The 15,893-nt window shown below is 53.6% G+C and overlaps 6 protein-coding genes across 6 annotated transcripts; 4 read left to right on the top strand and 2 right to left on the bottom strand.

The window, feature by feature from the left end:
- Nucleotides 1-250: 250 nt before the first annotated feature.
- On the top strand, nucleotides 251-1,243 carry MRS44_007861 (uncharacterized protein; the record flags this gene model as incomplete). The annotated part of the gene is made up of 1 exon (XM_065620681.1): nucleotides 251-1,243. One exon carries the CDS (start codon nucleotides 251-253, stop codon nucleotides 1,241-1,243), a length of 993 nt encoding a protein of 330 aa, XP_065476753.1.
- A 1,728-nt stretch (nucleotides 1,244-2,971) lies between these two features.
- MRS44_007860 (uncharacterized protein) lies at nucleotides 2,972-4,653 on the top strand (the record flags this gene model as incomplete). The annotated part of the gene is made up of 3 exons (XM_046275961.2): nucleotides 2,972-2,979; nucleotides 3,037-3,731; nucleotides 3,782-4,653. 3 exons carry the CDS (start codon nucleotides 2,972-2,974, stop codon nucleotides 4,651-4,653), a joined length of 1,575 nt encoding a protein of 524 aa, XP_046134129.1.
- Nucleotides 4,654-5,077: 424 nt separating this feature from the next.
- MRS44_007859 (uncharacterized protein) lies at nucleotides 5,078-6,718 on the bottom strand (the record flags this gene model as incomplete). The annotated part of the gene is made up of 2 exons (XM_046275962.2): nucleotides 5,078-6,278; nucleotides 6,330-6,718. 2 exons carry the CDS (start codon nucleotides 6,716-6,718, stop codon nucleotides 5,078-5,080), a joined length of 1,590 nt encoding a protein of 529 aa, XP_046134130.1.
- A 401-nt stretch (nucleotides 6,719-7,119) lies between these two features.
- On the top strand, nucleotides 7,120-7,706 carry MRS44_007858 (uncharacterized protein; the record flags this gene model as incomplete). Its single annotated transcript, XM_046273758.1, has 4 exons — nucleotides 7,120-7,210; nucleotides 7,298-7,332; nucleotides 7,406-7,463; nucleotides 7,525-7,706. The coding sequence occupies 4 exons, from the start codon at nucleotides 7,120-7,122 to the stop codon at nucleotides 7,704-7,706; spliced, it is 366 nt and encodes a 121-aa protein (XP_046134131.1).
- Nucleotides 7,707-8,617: 911 nt separating this feature from the next.
- Nucleotides 8,618-9,250, bottom strand: MRS44_007857 (uncharacterized protein; the record flags this gene model as incomplete). Its single annotated transcript, XM_065620680.1, has 3 exons — nucleotides 8,618-8,915; nucleotides 8,967-9,027; nucleotides 9,223-9,250. The coding sequence occupies 3 exons, from the start codon at nucleotides 9,248-9,250 to the stop codon at nucleotides 8,618-8,620; spliced, it is 387 nt and encodes a 128-aa protein (XP_065476752.1).
- Nucleotides 9,251-11,845: 2,595 nt separating this feature from the next.
- Nucleotides 11,846-14,398, top strand: MRS44_007856 (uncharacterized protein; the record flags this gene model as incomplete). Its single annotated transcript, XM_046273760.2, has 5 exons — nucleotides 11,846-12,399; nucleotides 12,451-12,726; nucleotides 12,781-13,569; nucleotides 13,627-14,209; nucleotides 14,267-14,398. 5 exons carry the CDS (start codon nucleotides 11,846-11,848, stop codon nucleotides 14,396-14,398), a joined length of 2,334 nt encoding a protein of 777 aa, XP_046134133.2.
- Nucleotides 14,399-15,893: the final 1,495 nt, after the last annotated feature.

The following is a 15,893-nucleotide window of genomic DNA, read 5'->3' as shown; positions in this document are numbered from 1 at the left end:
CCCCTGACTATCGCCGCCGACGGTAACTTTTGCCTTTCGACGAAACTCTCCACTTTGTGAGATTCCTGCTGCCGTCTCAGCAATCGACGACCTACCTACAAACAAACATATTCGTCATCGTCCCACCATCTTTATCTTCGACAACGCTCGAATAGCGTGATTACCGTTGTCGTTTGCGGCTTATTCCCTCGTCGGCCAACGTCGAACTTGTCGCTCGAGTACCGTTTGGTGAAATACACCTCCATTCACCATGAACGTCTTGCTCTCGCCGCAACCTCCGGTTTTCCCTCATCAGCACGAAAACCATCGTCTCTCCCCCAGCGATCCTGTGAGTTGTTCTTTTCACCCCTTTCGCTCCATCTCCCTTGGTGTTGTTTACCCCTTGGTCTCCTTTGCCACTAAACTCACCCCAGTATCACCCTTTCATAACATGGCCACCCGCAAGCGAAAAGCCGACGAAGATGGTGATGAGACCATGTCTCCTCGGAGTTCGCCCACTATCTCTTCCCGACCTCTCGCCCGCCCTTCGAAAAAGATCCGTGCCAACGAAGTTATTGGCCGACCCCTTGCTCTCCCTCGGCTCCTTGAGACTCTCGATACTGCCCAGCTGAGGACTGTCCTCGAGAGGATATGCGAAAGGCATCCCGACATTGGCCACGAAGTTGAAACTGGAGCCCCTCGCCCGTCCGTTTCGTCGGTTGTTGGGGTTTTGCAGGGCTATATGGAGAAACTTAGTGACGCAGTTCCCTATGGCGAGTCAAGTCCCGAATACACCTACTACCGAGTCAAGGAGCCCCTTGTGGCCTTGATTGACGCGCTCTCCGATTTCACTCCCCAATTTCTGCCCCCAAACGAGACTCAGCCCACCAAGTCGCTCGAGTTCTTGAATGAGGCCACCAACATTATCCACAAGCTCCCCGACTGGGAACCCCAGACGTATCGACACCACAAGGAAAACGCATACGAGGAGATCTCCAAGGCCTGGGCTCTTGTTATTAACGAGGTAGGCAAGAGGGCTGGAGGTATCAACTTGCATAGCGGGGGATGGGACCAGATCTTGTCACGACACAACGAGCAATCTGGCGGCCGGCTCGGTTACGCCATCAATGCCATGACTACGAGTGTTGGCTGGTTGGACCCCAGCGCGAATTCCGGACCGGCTGGTGCCTCTGACCCCAATTCCATCCTCAACCAGCTGATGTCTGGTACGTACGGAGCACCTGTTCGGGTTGGACCTTGGTAGGGCAGCTCTTTGCCCAACAGACCGAAATCATGATTGCATATCGCGGCGCACCGGACGAGTCATCATTGCACATATTACGACCGCATCTTTACGACGACTTTCATTAGGCATCATGGGGCTGGCATAGACTTGAGGCATCCCTTTTCGTCACGGCAGGGTTGGTGGCGTTTTTTTGCGTGCGTTTTTTGATATCCCTCTCCTTCACTCGCGTATAGCAGGGATCAGTGTTGGGATTTTTCTTCTATTCTACCAGACTTAACTTTGACAGCGCGGACAGACCGCGTGTTCCTGTATGTAGACTTGCTTTAGTTTACCTGGCCACCGCCGAGGTGATCCTCTCAAGCGACGATTGTGGCAGACTGTAGCTCGCCTGAAGCGGGTTGTGCTTTGCTCATGAGCGTGAGATAATTGACAGCTTTGGCAATCAACTTGGATAATTGGCTTACTTCCGCGTCATCGTGTTACGTTGCCCACACCTATGATCGAGTGACAATCCTTTGATGTGACGTCCGGAGATTTGCCTTGCACGGATATTCTGTGTCCCTCCAATGACACAGACTGACCTCAGGGAGACCGCATTGACGGTCTTGTGTAAATCTGATCCTTATCATCCTAGTGCAGACACAGGAAATGGTCCCATCTAATCGAAGTAACGCAACAGTCTCACTATTTGGTTGACTATTGGCATCCGCGTGGGCAACAGGGCCATGCCTTCACATCTACCGAATTGCGGGTTGAGTGCAAGCTTGGTTTATGAACGCTGATAGTAACTTGCGATAATACAAAGAGGTTGGCTGAGATGCTGAGTTTCCTCCTGGCTGCCTACTGTAGATGGTGATTGATAAGCTACACAGTGCAGATGCATGTTGATGCTGTTGTCATCGAGGCCGAGTCTGCATCTACGGCCACAGCAAATTTTCACCTATAAATGAACTTTTAAGCCCAAACAGAGGGCAAACGAGGATCCCTACCCAACTGTCTTCACCGCTATAGACTCTGAAAAAACATATGGGGCTGTTTGTCGAGATCGGCGATCGTTGAAACGGCCATATGGAGACGGTCATGCGTGATGTTGCCGTGACTCAAACTCCGGCAATCTACATGGTCGATTTTTAAGCCTGGCATTTGAGGTATCATTCGTCCGGTTTGGTATGAAACAGCATGTTTCTAGAAAATTGTGAACTACTCATCAACGTACTTGTCTTGCAAGTGTTTGTTCAAGTTTTGTCGCGAAGAGTCTTTAGATAGCTGGAGGTCTCTTTCTCATTGCAGCATATACCAAGACATCTGCCATCCCCAGCGCTGTTCAAGAGTCACAAGATATGGCCGCGTGATGAGGGCAATCCAACCATTCTAGACCCTCCCGGTACTATTCTACTTACAACCCAAGCCAAAGCGTCAAGGGCGTCTCTAGAAAGAGATCGAGAAACAGGTGGGGCTAGCGCGGGGGCTCCCGACGATCCGGTCTGGAAAGAGAGTGGGTCGCTGCCTGCTCTGAGTCACGTGCTCTCCCGTCATCTCGCACTAAACGCGCGACTGCCTGGCCGTGAACGCGTCCTCATCAATCAATATCAAGCCCGCCTCAACTGGTGAAGCTTCATCAGCTACGCTGCATCCCCGTCTCTGCCTGGGCCTCAGTTTTTGGTCTTTGATTCCAATCTTGCTTGGCTTGCTTCCTTCTCCCTCTTCATGTCGAAATAAACTGCGTCAAGTGCTGAAGCATTCACCATGCCTGCGTATGTCGCTGGACGTGTCACGTTCCCCTTTGATTCTCCAACTAACTAGGCTTCCAGTCCGGGCGATCAACACACGGCCGTGACGAATCCCTTCGAGGAGCCGCGTCAGCGAGTTTCAGAATGGGCCGCCAAGGACATTGCTACCATTGCTGCGAAGCTTGATAAGCAGCTTGGTCCAGAATACATCTCTGCTCGTGCAGGTCCTGGTGGCACCAAGGTCCATTACCTCACCGCCGAGAAGTGTATCACGTTGGCAAACGAGGTATTTGGCTTCAACGGATGGTCATCCTCGATCCAAAATATCCAGGTCGATTTTGCCGACGAGAACCCCCAGACGCAGCGTGTCAGCATTGGCCTGTCTGTCATTGTGCGAGTTACTCTACGAGATGGCACATACCACGAAGACATCGGGTACGGATCGATTGAGAATGCAAAGGGAAAGGCGATGGCCTTTGAAAAGGCTAAGAAGGAGGGTACAACCGATGGACTGAAGCGCGCCCTGAGAAGCTTTGGTAACGTCCTGGGCAACTGCATCTACGACAAGGACTATGTGAAGCAGGTCACAAAAGTAAAGGCTGAGCCGGTCAAGAAGTTTGACCAAGACAACCTTCATCGTCACTCAGACTTTATCAAGCGCGATGTTCCAAAGGTCGAGCCCGTGGCGCCTGCCCCCCCTGCGGCTTCTACGACGACAATCGTCAAGACCGAGCCCGCGCTCCCCATGTCGGAGTCATTTGATGATTATCTCGGAGGTATACTGTCCTCGGATGGTTTTGAGGAAATCGAGGCTGAATATCTGTAGAGCTCGACGAGGCCGACTTCTGCGTGCCAGAAGATGGGCACCCGGACGAAATCATGTTGTCCACAACGATCTTGGGCCAGGGTTCGACATCGAACTCGACATCGAACTCGACGTCAAACAATGCGCCAAACAATGCGCCTCAACGAATTCAGCAGCAACATAACAGGTCGATTTCTGCTGGAGCTGCGAGCCGCCCACCACAGACCCCGAACCAAGGGCACCAACGCCCGGACGCCTCGAACGGAGGTCCAACCGGGTTTTCAAACCGTCCCCAGCCTGGGGCTAGTGGTCGAACAACTCCGAACCAGAACGGAAACCCTCGACCGCCACCCAACGCGCCTCAAAACATCCCCGAAACTGTAGGGTTCTTTTCTGCCAAGGCCGTCAACCAGCTCCCCGAGTCTACGCTCCAAGGGTCGACTAATGCTCGCCTTGCGGTACCACATGGCCAACAGGCCTTCAACCCCAAAGCAGAAAGCCCGTCCATCCGGAAGACTCCAGGTATCGATCACAACTCATCCAAGCCTGTCGGAAGGAACGGTCAGCATGTTCCCCCATCTAGCAGCCAGGCGAGCCGTGCGCCACATTCCAACACGAGCAGCTTCACCCCTGTGCGCCCATCTATGCCGAGCTCTCAGAGCTCCCGGGGAAATGTCGTGAACCCTTCGCTAGATCATACTCGTCGAATTGGTGCACCAGGTGGCTCGGGTAGTCCCCTGGCTAACCGAGGATCGTACCGGCCACCAACGATCAAACGACCGGCGCCTGCTGACGGAAGACCTCCTTTGGCTGATCTCCCTGCGAACGGCAGTGGATCGACAGGCGCTTCTACAGTGCATGGGGTGGAATCAAAGAGGCAGAAGATGGCGTAGACGTTGAAACTGGGACCCGGGTTCGGACAGGATGGGAATGGCATCACGGAGTCGGGCGCATCGGTATGGAAAGGGATTCATCATTTGCAAGGAGCTTAGGTCTGGGATTGTTATGGTATTCGAGAAAGCAGTAGAGAATGGCTGGGAGCCTGAGATTGACCAGCAGAAAACTGGTATTTGTCTCTAGAACTGCTATACAGACAATGTATTCATGATATCAACACTTTGTGATCTGCAGGATAGTCTCACATTGGTTATGAATAAACGGTGAGGTTCGACATTGAGTTGGATATGATGCAATTGTGCAACTCTTTCTATTTTACATTGGTTTAGTCCATTACATTCATGGCCACAGATCCCGTCCATCACCAGTTGATATATCCAATACAAGTGAGACGGTGCCCCTTTTATACACACACTGGCCTTATTTTGAGGTCAGCTTGGCCAGCCCAGAACGAGCCTGCTTGGCAGCTTGAGGAAAGTCAAGCTTGGTCGCCATGTCAATACACTGGTCGTACTTCTTGCGAGCCAGATCATGGTTGCCCAGCATAGCAGCAACGTCGCCCCAGTTGCAGAGGGCGACGGCACAGGCCTCATCACACTCGGGTGTACGTTCACTGCCCTGAACATCCTTGGCATGGGCGTATGCATTCTTTGCCCAGTTCTGTGCGGCCTCAAGACACTCCTTCCTGGTGGCAGGCATGGCTGGGTCGTGCAGCTCTTTGATCACATCCGACGTCTCGCCGGCGCTGACGGGGACGAAGATGGGGTGCTGGGCGAAGCTGGCGGCGAGGTTGTTCATGATGACGGCGCGGTGGCAGGGGACCTCGCAGAGGCGGAGGGCCTGGAAGAAGAGGGGGATGGCGAGGTGGAACTGGGACTTGCGCTCGTAGTCGCGGCCTAGGGACTCCATGGCGCCGCCCATCTGCTCCGGGTTAAGCCAGTCGCCCTCACCAGGCTTTACGCCGTCGTCCTTGCGGCGGCGGTACTCCTTGAGGGCGGTCTCGACGGCCCAAATGAGGTGCTTTTGCGAGTTGTCGGGTTCGAGGACATGTTCGTCGGCGTAAAGCTCTCCGAGTTTGATGGCGATTCCAACAGTCTTGGTGAGCAGTCGTTGACGCTTATGCCAGAGGCTCTCCGGCACAAAGTCTTCGTCCTTGTTCTCTGATTCAGTAGTAGGGGTAGCATCATTGGCGGCGACAGCGGTCTCAGCGGCATCAGCGGTCTCCGATGGCGCCTTGAGGAGTCTGCCCTCATCGCTGACTCGGCCATCCTTGACAGAGTGTTCCATCACACTAATCCACTTGTTGCAATCGGCCAAAACACCCTCCAAGACCTGCAGAGATCCGGTATAGTTTGAAATCAGCTGGAGCCAGTGGGCAGTCTGCAGACGAATGCCGAGAACCTCGTCGGAGAAGGGATCCAGGCCATGCTCGGCGCACTGCTCCATGGCGCGCTTGTAGTATTTGAGAGCGAGCTCGGCATCGGGGCTAATGTTGGTATAGTACAGAGCGCGTCGCAGGGAGTTGGCGATGGGCTTGGGGTATCTCGTGAATTGGTAGTGGTAGAAGTAGGTGAAGTAGAGGTAGACAGTGTAGCCGGCGATGACGGAGACGACGCCGAGTCTTTATTTTCTGTTAGTCGCGCATAAGGACGGGGGCATATAAGTCACTTACATGAACAATCCCAGCGTTGTAGCTCCAGGACTCTGGCGAAAGGCTGTCTTGATGCCTGTCGGGCTCATGGCCACGACCAGACTGCGCAGACCAGCACCAAGGGCACGGCCAGCGAATTGGCGAAAGGTGATCTGAGGCTGAGGAGGCTGGCTCTTCTTGGGCAGCTGGTTCCTCTTGGCCTCGAGCTCCTTGTCCGAGCCATCGGCGGACGCATTGGCCTTCGGGCCGGTGGTCTGGAATCGGCGCTGGTCCGGCCGGAGCGGGATGACGGCGCGGAAGCTGAGGTTGACGGAGCGCGACCGGAGGTGGACGGAGAGCAGACCCGAAGTCGCATGCTGCAGGCATCTCCCACGAAGGGGCCTCAGCGAGGCGACGGCCGAGACCGACATGGCTGGCCTGCTATGGGAAGCAATGGACAGGCGATGGTCGGAGAGCAATCCCACGTATGACGAGGGGCGAGGTTTTTGGTGATGTCGTAAACCATGAAAAGCTGCAAGTCGTCGAATGGATCCATCTGGCCATGACGGCTACGCACGGGCCAACCTCGGCGAATGCTGGCCCGTGTGTTTCCAATCAGGCAAGCACTGGACGCTGTGGCCGAGGCTCTTTGAACCTTGGAAGGCGGGAGGGGAGCCCTGTAGTTAGCGATCCTTTTGGTGGGGGCCCGGGGGAACAGAGCCCAAACGATGGCATATGACGGAATCTTTAAAGCTCTCACACTCTGTCTCTTCTTGTCCTCACTCACAACCCATTCACTCAATCATCTTGTTCATTCTCTACACTCATCACCATGTCTGGAAAGTTCGAGCCCAAGGTCCCCGTGAACCTGGATCCCCCCAAGGACGACCCCATCTCTCCCGAGGAGCTTGCTGCAGCTGACGGTACGGCCATGTCCCCCGCCATGATGAGGAGTCTCCAACCTCATTGAACCCTCTGCAAATGTTGAACTTGAGCTAACTCGATGACAGGTAGAGATGGAGGCAAGTGCTACGTGGCCATCAAGGTATGTCAAGACGCATGCACCGTACAATTCGTCCTCTCCAAGGGACACGGCTGAACCATCTGGAATGAATTAGGGCAAGGTCTACGATGTCACGGGCAACAAGGCCTACCAACCAGGAGGATCATACAACGGTAATTATCTGCGTCTCCTACGGCTCAGCGTGATCCGAATTGGCTAACACTGCCGCTCTAGTGTTTGCTGGCAAGGACGCCTCGAGGGCGCTGGGAAAGACCTCGACCAAGCCCGAGGACGCGCGCCCAGACTGGCAGGATCTGGATGATAAGGAAAAGGGCGTCCTCAACGACTGGATCACGTTCTTCTCCAAGCGGTACAACGTCGTCGGCGTCGTGGAGGGCGCCACAAACATGGATTGACTAGCCGAGTTGCCTCCGAGCGTCCAAGTCAAGCTGTAGATTTTCCCAACTTGAGCCCCCCTTCCTTTTGGTGCCTCGTGTGCAGTGCAATCACCTAGCTTGTCTGATCTATTTCTCCGCTGCTGTAAGCCTTGTGGAGTGTGAGGCCACCTGGAGCATCCTTGATCTCGCTGTTGCTCGCCATGTGGTGGTCAGGGGATATATGAGCTGACGGGAAGTTACAATGCTTTGTTTTAGTATTGATCTATCAACTTGTACTATTGCTTTTTTACTGGGACTCGACATCATACGACGACAGGATCCATCATGTTGATACGAAACTACATCTTGGGAACCCACGGTCTGTGCTTGGAACCCCCATCTCCAGGTCACCTCAGATGAGGATGCACCACAGACGTTACCCCTTTCAGAGGCTGAATACAAACCAGTTCCCACACGGTTCCTAGCTCTCTCACGCCGGCATCGTAGCACAGGCCGGGCCGCAGGTCTCTCCTCCCGCGGGCCAACCACCGCTCTCCTGGCTCTACTGGGCACCGATGATGACTCCATGCCTGGGAGCCGAAGCACAGCAGGGGACACCCACTCTCCAGACCTGACAGGTCCGTTCCACATGGCCCAGTTCTTACGTGTTTGCAATCGGGAAAACCCCCGTGGCAAGATTTCTAGCTATCGTTGATGTGTAACCGCACGAGGTCCTCGACGACCCGGGTCACGGGCCTGCACGGCTCGCATATGTACCGGGTCTAGAGCAAGCCCCGAAATGATTTAACTACGTACATATATATAAAGGAACACACGATGAACCGTAAACGGCCGACCTCCCAGACGTAGCCTTCCCCCTTAGCTTGACCGGCTTAGAGCATGGTCACTCGTCTTCCCTCCCACCGCCATTGCCAAACTGATGTACCTGTTCAAGAACCTGACTGCTGAGAACCCTGGCTAGGCATATGCTGGCCGCCCTGGTAGTTGTGCTGCCCCTGAATTTCCATAGCCTGCCACGCAGCTGCACAGCCATCGCAAGGCACGCACTGCCGCCACGAGTTCCGGAGAACTTTGACACCGAAGCATTGGTGGTTGGGGTCGTTGCGAGCAAAGTGGCAGTATGACTTGAGCCGCAACGTAGAATGGTTGCATAGAAAGAGGAATTCTTCCCAATCGCACATGTTGGGTGTCTGAGGGGATTGGGTGAGGGGATTGGATGGTGAGTATCTAGGTTATCAAGGTTAAATAGAGCTGGGTATGGAAGTATCGGTCGCTTACGATGTGCGATTGTGCTTCAGGGCCTTGTATATAGGGATGGAAGATGGTGGCAGGGCTGAATCTAGAGCGTAGAGTATAGTACGGTTGCGAATTAAAGGAACTCTCTCATGAAGAGGATGAGCAAGAAGAGTCCGATGAGGCAGGACTCGAGACCTTTATAGCCGTGGTGAATCTGCCTTGACGTCAAGAGCCATCTCTCCGAAGACATGTATGTCCTGGTAGTTGCTGGTCGCTGGTTCCTGTGGCAGTCGCCCACACGCTGAACAACCAGCGAGGGGCGACATGGTTACAGATCCAACAGTCTCCGGGCTGACCCAGCATCTCATGCAAGGAATTTTGGTGGCACATGCGGTATTCTGGTTCGATGGGATCACTTTCCAAGTGTAGAAGTTCTCGTCGCCACGTTCCCGGCAACGTCCTTCTAAAAGGAGCATGTTGCAGGTGGACGAACGCAGATATCCGGGGGAAACGTGGGGAGGAGGGGCCAAGGACTCGATACTCAGGTCGCACAGTGTCGTTTGTGGCAGTTTGATAGAGATTGTAGATTGCGTCGAGTGTGGTAGCTGACAGCTGGGGTGCTGTACTGTGTTTACGAGCATGAGGGGTGTCCAGCCGCATGGTGCTTGGGGATGAATATTTGGCCTTGACTTCAAGGGCATCCCCACTGAGGCTCATGTCGATGAGGCAAACCGCAAGCAGTTTGTTAATAGACGTCCAATGGCATCAACGCGTAAGCATCTCCTGTAGATGAATCACTGGAATCATGTACGGTACGCGACTCGACATGCACAAGAACATGCATGCGCGATCGATAGATGCCCCATATCAAGATGAATCAGCTCGGCTCAGGGGCGGTCTCCAAAGAATGAATCCACGGGAGGATGCAGAAAAAGTTTGGCTACCCAACGGAGCCGATGCAAGCATCCCACTCAGGCTTGTCGGAGGCGTCGGTGGGAAAAGAGAAAAGAACAGGAAGAGAGGTTAAGAGAAGCAGGTGTCCGTTAGCGTGGTTTGTTCAGGTGGGAGAAGAGACAACAACCGAGATGTCATGTCTTTTGTCAAGGTGAGATGCCATCCATGGCATGACATTAGGGCCATCAGAGACACGCATGATGCAGTTGTCGATGCCACTGGGCACTTGAAGTTTGGATAGGAGACAATAAGACGTTGCCAATGAGAGACAAGAAGGGAGTGACCCAATCAAAGGGCTGCCGCGACAGATGCCGGCAAGACGGTGATTCCTGACTGGAGATGACCTGCCTAGGTACACAGTTGCGGAGGTTAGTTTGACCTCGTGCATGGTCGGAATTTCCAACAGACGATGGGATCAGAAATTCCCACAATTGTGTTGGAATGGGTCGCATTCTGTGGATGGAAAGGAAAGGGTGGGTGGCGCAGCTGTGATGAGCCTCGTCGGAGGTTTGGGCTCTAGACAGAGAATTGCTAAGTTGGTGGTGGTGGTGGTGGCTCATGGGCCTGCCAAGATTGCACATTGCGCCCAAGCATCGTGAGATTTCTCAAATGGGGACGAGGAATTGAAGAGGAGTAAATACACAAGTGTGCGAGTAACTCATAAAATGTATGAGAATGAATGAATGGATAGATGAAATGCGGCGATGGATCCCCTCTATTCCGCATTTTTCATGGCTTGAGCCGCATCCTCGTGGTTCGCAAAAAGGCTTCCATGGTCCTTCTCTGCCTTGCGGTTGCCTGACAACGTCCTGGGTTGAAACTGACTCCTGATTGGCCACACACGCTTCGTGGTTTGGTGCAACGCCTCCAAAAGTGAGGCGGCCCAGCGCAAAACCGTCCATCCTCCTCCCTCAAAGAACATGAACTGTCGTGCATGGATGGAGCCCAACAATTCTCATTCATCTTGGACCTGATTCATCGCTGTTTGGGATCGAGTCCTGTCCCCCCTTCCCCCTTTTTCTCCTCTTCTTTCGCCCTCTGCCGCTTCCTCGTCCGCCACTTCCTGCCTTGTTCATTCTTGTCATCTCTCACTGGCTTCCTTCCTTCCAACAAGGTACCTTGCTTAGGTAGCCCGTGACGCGAAGCTTCAACTCCCTGACCTCATACTCGCTCCGCGAACCTTGACTCGGCGCCTTTCGACCCTCAGCCTTCAAGCGCCATCGTTGCATCTCTTCAGATTGCCTAGCATTCAGCATACAGCTTATACAATCGAATAGTCTATACAGCCTAGCATAGCACAGCACAACACATCACAACACAGCGCTAGTCATCACACTCTGTCGTCGAACCTGGATCCCTCCCCGAGACCAACCCCCGCACCTAATGAGGCTCTGCGATCCCGCTCCTCCGGTCTTGGGCTACCTGTATGCTTTTTTCTGTTGATTCTTGGATTTGGAAACCCTGCGTACCACTTGGCCTGCTTGTTTGCAATGTCTTGAGCCTTTGACCCTCAACAATATCCCTTCAAACTACTACACGGAAAACCATCTGCACCTCTTTCCACAGTCTGGTCTCGGCATCTTGCCGTCCTTTGTTTTGTTGCATCTCCGCCCACTCTCCTCCTCACTCCCCATTCCATGCCTTGCACAGCCAACGAGCAGTCCCTCAAACACCACCTCTAATGCCCCTCGGTGCTCTTCTTGCCCTTACTCCTCACCCCTTGTGGGATGGCCGGTTGAGTCCGTACAACGTCCCAGCCAAACACTAACCTCGAGGCATGAGTAGTTGACCGACTCTTGCTTCCTCGTTCCTAGCAACATTGTTGCAACCTCGCACCCTCGTATTAGCAACCTCCCTCGTTCATGAAGGCCAGTGTTTCTCGGTATACAGTACGAGACCAACACCAGGATAGCCGTACTCTTCCTCGCCTGTAACTATACCGGGTTTCCCTGGACAATATCTCTACCATGAATAACTACAATCCTTCTTTGGGCCGAGGCAGAGGTGTCAACAACTCCTCCCAGGCGCCCCAACAAAGCTCAATCTTGAGTCCCTTCCCTCAGTCAAGACCTCAGGCCGGAGTGCCCTCCCACTGGAACTGGGGTAATGCTCCCTGGTCACATCTAGCCTTCTCTGGTACCTCCAATGATAGCCAAACTCACCAGCAAATCCTTGGCGCTTCTGGTTTCGAGTTCCCTGGTCAGAACTATCGGAATAAGCCCATATCCGAGTGTGAAACCTTGCCAGATTCCACCTATGGAAGCGGTCTGACCCAGAGCAATGCCAATATCTCCAGCTATGGCGAGGATCCCGACCCCGAGTCCAACGCTGAGGCCCAGCTTGTTGGGAGGGATCTACAATCCCTCCAGCTGCAGACCCAATCTGCAGCCGATGATTCTCCCTTCTCCCCATGGAACCGCCCTCACCCTCCTGCGAGCATTGCCACGGCCCCAGTCAAGGGAGAACGGCTTCACCCGTGTACCAAATGCCCCAAACAATGCAGGACCAAGTCCGAGTTGAGGTAGGTCTGGCAACTCTCAATATGAGGAAATACCTGACTCACGTTTATTAGAAAGCACATGCTGAAGCATACCCTGCCCTACCACTGCGATGTCCGTGGGTGCTCGCGCGACAAAGGTTTCACCTCTAGGAACGACCTCGACAGACATAAGAGGACCGTCCACGCGGATCGCTCAGTAGCCGGTCGTTTTTTCGTGTGTACTCTTGACGGCTGCGCCAAGAAGAAACACAAGCTCTGGCCGAGGGCAGATAACTTCCGGTGCCACCTCTCACGCGTGCATGGAAAACAGTACCGCGCTGATGATGACCTCACCGAGTATGTTTATCGGTATGTTCAAGTCTCACCCATCTCATCCTCCCAACTATTGCTTAAACATGCCAGCTCTCCACCTCCATCGCAAGATCTCCAGGGCGTGGGAGGATCTGCTATGGAGTACATGCCGAGCCAGGGCTCTCATTTTGCTCTCCCTCCCTCATCCGAGATCATCATGCCACCCAATTTCCGCGACTCGTATAGTGAAGAATCGAGGCGTCGGACCTCGCAGCTTCAGACCAACAATGAGTTCTTACCTCGGATCTCGACTTCAGTCTCCTTTGACCGAGACTCATCCAACCTCGCCCCCGTCCAAGAAGGCGATGGGCTTTGCATTGCTCCAGGCTACTTGAACGGGCCGGCCTCGAACACCGGAATTTCCCTTTCCCCCACTGGATGGCAGCCCTCAAATCCCAGTGAACAAAACCTTTCTGGAGGTGGCCAAAGTGCTTTTGGATCTGAACCACAGGGTACCGCTCTATCGATGACCATGGAAGACACATCCCGGGATAATCAATCGGATATCGGGGTGTCTGGCACACAAAGGTCGAATACCGAAGACCAAGAGCCCGAGCAACCTGATGTCAGGATGACAGATGCAGATGACACCCCTGCTGCAACGTCAACCCCACGAGGACAGGCTGCAAAGGACTCGTCCAGTCCAAGCCGAGAATCAGTGAAGGCTGTCCTGGACAAGATTCCCAAAGACTGGATCGAGAACTACCTGAAGGTCAAAGACGGCTCTGCTGGATCCAAGGATGATGCCTCAAAAGAGGATACGGTCGTCGGCAAGGGCCAGAATCAAATGCATAAATGTCCAGAGTGTCCAAAGACGTTCTCCAGGCAGTGCGAGCTCAAGTAAGTACCGGCCATCCTGGTCCATTCAGCGTCCACTATACTAACACGCACCCTTAGGAAGCATCTTAAGAGGCACTCTAAGCCGTACGGTTGCACGTTCCCCAACTGTCGAAAGGTTTTCGGCAGCAAGAATGACTGGAAGAGACACGAAAGCATCCAACACTACCAGCTCGAGACGTGGAACTGTGACCATCCCAAGCCAAATTCGACAGAGGTATGCGGAAAGGTCTGCCACCGGCGCGAGAGTTTCCGGAATCATCTTACCAAGGAGCACGCCATCTCAGACTCGACCGCGATCGAGGAGAAGCTCGACTGCTGCCGGAAAGGACGTCACTGCGATGTCAAGTTCTGGTGCGGCTTCTGCGTCGAGATCATTGAAATCACCGAGGCTGAGAATGCATGGGCCAAGCGATGTGACCACATCGATGATCACTTCTGCGGCCGCGGACAGCCCCTGAAGCGCATCACCGAGTGGAAGCACGAAGATCCAAAGGACAACGAGGCCAGCCCAACTCGTGAGACCGAGCCGGACTCGCCACCACAGTCTTCCACTTCCAACACGGGCCCCAGGTCCCCGAATAGCTCTACGCCAACTGCCGAGGCCAAGAAGAGCACCCCAACTCAATACATTTGGGTTTGCGTGAGTCTTAATCTGTCCTTGCCGTATACATAGAAACTAGCTAACCCCAACAAACAGTGCAACTGCAGTGAATACCACAACTATACGAGCAGAACAACAAATCCCTGCTTCGGCTGCAACCACAACCGTTGTACAGGTTGCAAGATCAGCGGGGTGTCCGTTGAGAACGAGCGACTGGATTTGGGCTAAACGCTATCTTCCAGCAAGGACGAATTATTTTTCCTTCTTCTTTTCTTCTTGGGCTTTTTAGTTGGAGAAATGGGCGGCCGCGCAGGCTGAGTGATGGTTTCATTACTGCTTTGATGATATGGATGGATAGATATATGACGGATGATATACCCTACTTGCTACCTGGCGTGTTTGGATACAATAGTTGAGGAAGGCAGAAAAGGGGAGGCCAGCGATTTGGGCGAGTTTTTTCTACTACTATATGATTTATGACCACTTCTTTTCCTTTGTTGAGTTGGGCACTCTGTTGTTTAGTTAGTCACTCACTCGCAAAGACATGGAGTGTTGAGCACAGGAACAAAGAATACAGGTTTTGTTTAACACAACATTGACATTGGAGCACATGCTGTACACCGCGATAAACCCATTTACTTTGCAATTTAATAATGTGCGGTGTGTATTACCCCTCGTCCTCCCAGCTGAGGCTATCCCGACATGCATGCAGACTTACAGAAGCGGCACCTGATAATACCGGCGGCAAGGATGAGCGTGGATGGGATCCTTGCCCCCTGATTACCATACATGTCACTTATGATTTGATTCCTGTCATGATTTCATGTGGGTGAGATTGGCAAAGGGCAGGCATAGGCGCCAGCATGACGGAAACCGGGCCTTGGGCTGTAGAGACACGCAACGCCACAAGTGAATTCCAGTTTCCCGTTTTCCACCTTCTGGCTTGCACCGCGTGAAGAGACCCAAGAGGCCCAGGTACAGTACCCTAAGCGCCCAAGGCGCGTATTCTCCAACCCGAAAGGGGCAACTACATTAGCAGGAGCAACGGGCTGGCTGGCTGGTTGGTTGGCGGGTTGGCTGGTGGCTGTGTTGGAGGAACATCAGCTGCATCCCCATTCTACTCTTCTACGCCTGTAAGAGCCGCAGAAGGGCGACAGATTCCCCAGTCTGGTCACCGAGTCCATAGCCGCGTGGGTCTGTCTCAGTGGTCACATCCCGTCGTCAGGAAGCGCCCAAGCGGCTGGGCTAACATCTAGCCGATGAGATCCCTCGCTAGCAGAGGTTGGCATCGGGGTGCAGACTCACGGCGGCGTGAGTTCAAGGAAATACAAATGCCGAGATGTGATCGGCAAGCAGGAAGCTCTTGCCAGCATCGTGGAAAGCCACCCAGGATCGGGATCTTGACCCAGATGAGCTGAACAGGGGTTGACGGTTGGGGGCCAGCTATGGCAAACCGGCGGTAGTCGCCGTCATCGATGGCATCCTGCATCCATCCTTTACGCGGACTTTGTAGTGTGTTAGCCAGGGCCGGCGACATTCTTGGTGGTTGGCCGGGAGGTGGGACACTGCGAGTTCATCAACTGACTGGGCCTTGATGATAGATCATGTTGTACGGCAGAAAATTATCATCTTGTCGATGCCATCGTGTCGTCAAAGGGCTAGGATTCAGGCCCAGGAAAAAGCAAATTCAAAAGTAAAGAACCATTAGCAGTGCTCAGTATAG

Source organism: Fusarium solani (genome assembly GCF_023522795.1).
Source record: "Fusarium solani strain SB1 chromosome Unknown bctg00000004, whole genome shotgun sequence".
NCBI lineage: Eukaryota > Fungi > Ascomycota > Sordariomycetes > Hypocreales > Nectriaceae > Fusarium > Fusarium solani.
This window is presented reverse-complemented; position numbering and strand designations above follow the sequence as displayed.